At 46.9% G+C, this 6,668-nt stretch overlaps 1 protein-coding gene across 1 annotated transcript in view; it reads right to left on the bottom strand.

Annotated features, from left to right (window-relative positions):
- Positions 1-2,043: 2,043 nt before the first annotated feature.
- LOC129849933 (eukaryotic translation initiation factor 3 subunit H-like) overlaps positions 2,044-6,668 on the bottom strand; it is a gene marked incomplete at its 5' end in the record, with an annotated part of 7,690 nt that continues 3,065 nt past the window's right edge. The window contains one exon of the mRNA XM_055916602.1: positions 2,044-2,233. Within this exon, the coding sequence (XP_055772577.1) occupies positions 2,059-2,233 (175 nt within the window). The remainder of the gene's footprint in view (positions 2,234-6,668) is intronic.

The raw sequence follows: 6,668 nt of genomic DNA, 5'->3' as shown, positions 1-6,668 counted from the left end.
AATTGGTTGTTGATCATTGCCATAGATTTTCAAGTAGATTTAAATCTAAACTGTAACTCGGCATCTCAGGAATAGTCACCGTCTTCTTGGTAAGCGACTCCAGTGTAGATTTGGCCTTGTGTTTTAGGTTATTGTCCTGCTGAAAGCTGAATTCATCTCCCAGTATCTGGTGTAAAGCAAACTGAAGCAGGTTTTCCTCTAGGATTTTACCTGTGTTTTAGGTTATTGTCCTGCTGAAAGGTGAATTCATCTCCCAGTATCTGGTGTAAAGCAGACTGAAGCAGGTTTTCCTCTAGGATTTTACCTGTGTTTTAGGTTATTGTCCTGCTGAAAGGTGAATTCATCTCCTCGTGTCTAGTGGAAAGCAGAACCAGAATTTTCCTCTAGAATTTTACCTGTGCTTAGCTTCATTCTGTTTTTTTTATCCTGAAAAACTCCCTAGTCCTTAGCGATTACAAGCATACCCATAACATGATGCAGCCACCACTATGCTAGAAAATATGTAGAGTGGTACTCAGTAATGTGTTGTATTTGCCCCAAACATAACACTTTGTATTCAGGACAAAAGGTGAATTCCGTCGCCGTGTTACTTTAGTGCCTTGTGGCAAACAGGATGCATGTTTTGGAATATTTGTATTATGTACAGGCGTCTTTCTTCTCTCTCTGTCATTTCGGTTAGCATTGTGGAGTAACTATAGTGAACAAAAATATAAATGCAACATGTAAAGTGTCGGTCCCATGTTTCATGAGCTGAAATAAAAGATCCCAGAAATGTTCCATACGGACAGCAAAAAAACATCTCTCAAATTGTGCACAAATCTGTTTACATCCCTGTTAGCGAGCATTTCTCCTTTGCCAAGATAATCCATTCACCTGACAGGTGCGGCATATCAAGAAACGGATTAAACAGCATGATCATTACACAGGTGCACCTTGTGCTGGGGGACAACAAAAAGGCCACTAAACAGTTAAAATGTGCTTCTTTTTTTTTGTCACACAACACAATGACACACAGATGTCTCAAGTTGAGGGAACGTGCAGGTGGTATGCTGACTGCAGGAATGTCCATTAACACAGTTAGAGAGGGAGTAGTGAGGGGAAATGGCTTTTTATAACACAGAGAGGGAGTAGTGAGGGGAAATGGCTTTTATAACACAGAGAGGGGGTAGTGAGGGGAAATGGCTTTTTATAACACAGAGAGGGAGTAGTGAGGGGAAATGGCTTTTTATAACACAGAGAGGGAGTAGTGAGGGGAAATGGCTTTTTATAACACAGAGAGGGAGTAGTGAGGGGAAATGGCTTTTTATAACACAGAGAGGGAGTAGTGAGGGGAAATGGCTTTTTATAACACAGAGAGGGAGTAGTGAGGGGAAATGGCTTTTTATAACACAGAGAGGGAGTAGTGAGGGTCAATGGCTTTTTATAACACAGTTAGAGAGGGAGTAGTAACAGAGGACACAATGACACAGCCAGAGCAGGGCACTAGGATAGACAGCTCCCACATCACCCCCTAGCCCCTCCCTTCTAGGGCACTAGGGTAGACAACCCCCACATCAACCCCTAGCCCCTACCTTCTAGGCCACTAGGATAGACAGCTCCCACATCACCCCCTAGCCCCTCCCTTCTAGGGCACTAGGATAGACAGCCCCCACATCAACCCCTTGACCCTACCTTCTAGGGCACTAGACCCCCACATCAACCCCAAACCCCTACCTTCTAGGGCACTAGGATAGACAGCTCCCACATCAACCCCTAGCCCCTCCCTTCTAGGGCACTAGGATAGACAGCCCCCACATCAACCCCTTGACCCGACCTTCTAGGGCACTAGACCCCCACATCAACCCCTAGCCCCTACCTTCTAGGGCACTAGGGTAGACAGCTCCCACATCAACCCCTAGCCCCTACCTTCTAGGGCACTAAGGTAGACAACCCCCACATCAACCCCTAGCCCCTACCTTCTAGGGCACTAGGGTAGACAGCCCCCACATCAACCCCTAGCCCCTACCTTCTAGGGCACTAGGGTAGACAGCCCCCACATCAACCCCTAGCCCCTACCTTCTAGGGCACACAGCTCTGTACTGACCTGCTGGAGAGGTTGAGCAGTTCGTGTTTGTCGGCCACAGTACACTTCTCCTCCAGTTCCCACATCAGAACGTTGATCAGGTGGGAGTTCTTGATCACGATGGGAACCTCCTCAAACATGTGCTCGAAGCCAATCATGGCCTTCTTCAATCTGGGGAGGAGGGAGAGAAAATAATCACTTCAGATCAATTCAAAGTCAATTACATTCAACCCAGTTCAATTCAAAGTCAATTACATTCAACCCAGTTCAATTCAAAGTCAATTACATTCAACCCAGTTCAATTCAAAGTCAATTACATTCAACCCAGTTCAATTCAAAGTCAATTACATTCAACCCAGTTCAATTCAAAGTCAATTACATTCAACCCAGTTCAATTCAAAGTCAATTACATTCAACCCAGTTCAATTCAAAGTCAATTACATTCAACCCAGTTCAATTCAAAGTCAATTACATTCAACCCAGTTCAATTCAAAGTCAATTACATTCAACCCAGTTCAATTCAAAGTCAATTACATTCAACCCAGTTCAATTCAAAGTCAATTACATTCAATCCAGTTCAATTCAAAGTCAATTACATTCAATCCAGTTCAATTCGATTTGATTGCCAGCTCCACAAAATGTAGTTGAATGTACTAATTTGCCATATGAGTTTATAAAGCTGGATCCTATTGACAGCAGTCGCGGTAAACTGAGGGTAGAGACAAGAGACAGTAAGTGTGTAGTCTAATTCAGTCCAGTCTCTCTCTCTTCCTGCCTTTCATTTAAAAGATAACAAAAACAGCAGCTTATAAAAACATCAAATACCGCCACATGGAAGAACCCATCGTAGGAAACTGAAGCTCTCCTTTGAAATGATATATTATTCAGATTGGCCTCATAATAAACGCTGGTGAAATGAGTCTCGCTAGCCTAGCAATAGAGCTGCTACTGTCCTCCTGGCCTTTCAAATCAGCAGCCATATTGAGAGACACGGATGAGGACCTGGTGCATACAACAAAAAAAAAAAACAGGGTTCCCTAGTCATTATCACAACATAGCCAAACATTATCACAACATAGCCAAACATTATCACAACATAGCCAAACATTATCACAAACAGAAACCAAAAAGAGCATTTTTTCTTATTGGACAAATTCAGGTGGTCCCTGGTTGTTTCAGTGTCGTATTCTCCCACTTGGTGCCGATAATAAACACGACCCAGCAAAACGAATGAAAAGCTCAGGGTCGTATTCTCCCACTTGGTGCCCATAATGAACACGACCCAGCAAAACGAATGAAAAGCTCAACAATGAACTGGACAGAGAGTCAGATAGAGTCAGTGGCTGAGAAACCAGCCAATCAATGATCAACTGACCTCAGAGAGGAAATAACTACTAGGTAGGTAGGGTAGTGGGTGGGGTAGGTGGGTGGGTAGGTAGGGAAGTGGGTAGGTAGGGGTAGGTAGGGGTAGGTAGGTAGGTAGGTAGGGAAGTGGTTGGGGTAGGTAGGTAGGTAGGTAGGTAGGTAGGTAGGTAGGGGTAGGTAGGTAGGTAGGTAGGGAAGTGGTTGGGGTAGGTGGGTAGGTAGGTAGGTAGGTAGGTAGGGATGTGGGTGGGGTAGGTGGGTAGATGGGTAGGTAGGTGGGGGTAGGTAGGTAGGGGTGGGTAGGTAGGTAGGTAGGGATGTGGGTGGGGTAGGTGGGTAGATGGGTAGGTAGGTGGGGGTGGGTGGGTAGATGGGTAGGTAGGTAGGGAAGTGGGTGGGGTAGGTGGGTAGATGGGTAGGTAGGTTGGTAGGTAGGGGTGAGTGTAGGTAGGGGTGGGTAGGCAGGTAGGGGGGGTGGGTAGATGGGTAGGTAGGTAGGGAAGTGGGTGGGGTAGGTGGGTAGATGGGTAGGTAGGTTGGTAGGTAGGGGTGAGTGTAGGTAGGGGTGGGTAGGCAGGTAGGGGGGGTGGGTAGGTAGGTAGGGGTAGATGGGTAGGTAGGTAGATGGGTAGGTGGGTGGGGGTGGGTAGGTAGGTAGGGAAGTGGGTGGGGTAGGTGGGTAGATGGGTAGGTAGGTGGGTAGATGGGTAGGCAGGTAGGTGGGGGTGGGTGGGTAGGAAGGTAGGGGTGGGTGGGTAGGCAGGTAGAGGTGGGTGGGTGTAGGTAGGGGTGGGTAGGCAGGTAGGTATGTAGGGGTAGGTAGGTAGATAGGTAGGGGTGGGTGGTTGGGTGGGTAGGTAGGTAGGTATGTAGGGGTAGGTAGGGGTGGGTAGGTAGATAGGTAGGGGTGGGTGGTTGGGTGGGTAGGTAGATAGGTAGGGGTGGGTAGGTAGATAGGTAGGGGTGGGTGGTTGGGTGGGTAGATAGGTAGGTAGGTGGGTAAGTGGATAGGTAGGTAGGTAGGGGTGGGTAGGTAGGTAGGTGGGTAAGTGGATAGGTAGATAGGTAGGGGTGGGTAGGTAGATAGGTAGGGGTGGGTAGGCAGGTAGGGGTGGGTAGGCAGGTAGGTATGTAGGGGTAGGTAGGGGTGGGTAGGTAGATAGGTAGGGGTGGGTAGGTAGGGTGGGTAGGTAGGGGTGGGTAGGCAGGTAGGTATGTAGGTAGGGGTGGGTAGGCAGGTAGGTATGTAGGGGTAGGTAGGGGTGGGTAGGTAGATAGGTAGGGGTGGGTGGTTGGGTGGGTAGGTAGGTAGGTAGGGGTGGGTAGGCAGGTAGGTAGGGGTGGGTAGGTAGATAGGTAGGGGTAGGTAGGTAGGGGTGGGTAGGTAGATAGGTAGGTAAGGGGGTAGGTAGTTAGGGGTTGGTTGGTGTGTAGGGGTCAGTAGGTAGGTGTTTAGGGGTGGGTAGGTAGATAGGTAGGTAAGTGGGTAGGTAGTTAGGGGTTGGTTGGTGTGGAGGGGTCAGTAGGTAGGTGTTTAGGGGTGGGTAGATAGATAGGTAGGTAAGGGGGTAGGTAGTTAGGGGTTGGTTGGTGTGTAGGGGTCAGTAGGTAGGTGTTTAGGGGTGGGTAGATAGATAGGTAGGTAGGTGGGTGAGTAGGGATGGGGGAAGGAGGTAGAGGTCGGCATGGCGATTAAATAGGGCCGATTTCACGTTCTCACAACAATCGGTAATCGGCCTTTTTCGGACGCTGATTACGGCCGATTACGTTGCCCTCCACGAGGAGACTGCGTGGCAGGCTGACCACCTGTTACGCGAGGGCAGCAAGGAGCCAAGGTAAGGTGCTAGCTAGCATTAAACTTATCTTATAAAAAAAACTATCAATCTTCACATAATCACTAGTTAACTACACCTGGTTGATGATTATCACTAGGTTTACTAGCTTGTCCTGCGTTGCATATAATCACTAGTTAACTACACCTGGTTGATGATATCACTAGGTTAACTACACCTGGTTGATGATATCACTAGGTTAACTACACCTGGTTGATGATTATCACTAGGTTTACTAGCTTGTCCTGCGTTGCATATAATCACTAGTTAACTACACCTGGTTGATGATATCACTAGGTTAACTACACCTGGTTGATGATATCACTAGGTTAACTACACCTGGTTGATGATATCACTAGGTTAACTACACCTGGTTGATGATTATCACTAGGTTTACTAGCTTGTCCTGCGTTGCATATAATAAAAGCGATGCCTGTTAATTTATCATCAAATCACAGCCTACTTCAACTTCGCCAAACGGGGGATGATTTTCACAAAAGCGCATTCGCGAAAAAAAAACAATCGTTGCACCAATGTACCTAACCATAAACATAAATGCCTTCCTTAAAAATCAATACACAAGTATATATTTTTAAACCTGCATATTTAGTTAAAATAAATTCATGTTAGCAGGCGATATTAACTAGGGAAATTGTCACTTCTCTTGCATTCAGCGCATTCAGAGTCGGGGTATATGCAACAGTTTGGGCCGCCTGGCTCGTTGCGAACTGTGTAAAGACCATTTCTTCCTAACAAAGACCGTAATTAACTTCTCTAGGATAGGAGGCAGCATTTCCACGTTTGGATGAAAAGCATACCCAAATTCAACTGCCAGCTACTCATCCCCAGAAGATAAGATATGATATGATTGTTAGTAGATTTGGATAGAAAACACTGAAGTTTCTAAAACTGTTTGAATCATGTCTGTGAATATGACAGAAGTTAAAATAAAAGTATTCATTCAGTATTGTTGAAATTGTTATTACAAATATACATAAAAAATATATAAAATCGGTATTTTAATAAATCGGTATCGGAGTTGAAAAATCATAATCGGTTGCCCTCTAGTGGGTCGGTAGGGGTAGGTTGCTAGGGGTAGGTAGGTAGAAAGGGGTCGGTAGGGAGGTAGGTAGGGGTCGGTAGGGAGGTAGGTAGGTAGGAAGGGGTCGGTAGGGAGGTAGGAAGGGGTCGGTAGGGAGGTAGGTAGGTAGGAAGGGGTCGGTAGGGAGGTAGGTAGGTAGGAAGGGGTCGGTAGGTAGGTAGGTAGGTAGGAAGGGGTCGGTAGGTAGGTAGGTAGGTAGGAAGGGGTCGGTAGGGAGGTAGGTAGGAAGGAAGGGGTCGGTAGGGAGGTAGGAAGGGGTCGGTAGGTAGGAAGGGGTCGGTAGGTAGGTAGGAAGGGGCCGGTAGGG

Source organism: Salvelinus fontinalis, unplaced genomic scaffold (assembly GCF_029448725.1).
Source record: "Salvelinus fontinalis isolate EN_2023a unplaced genomic scaffold, ASM2944872v1 scaffold_1757, whole genome shotgun sequence".
Taxonomy (NCBI): domain Eukaryota; kingdom Metazoa; phylum Chordata; class Actinopteri; order Salmoniformes; family Salmonidae; genus Salvelinus; species Salvelinus fontinalis.
The sequence above is the reverse complement of the archived record's forward strand: the minus strand, read 5'-3'. Positions and strand labels throughout refer to the sequence as shown.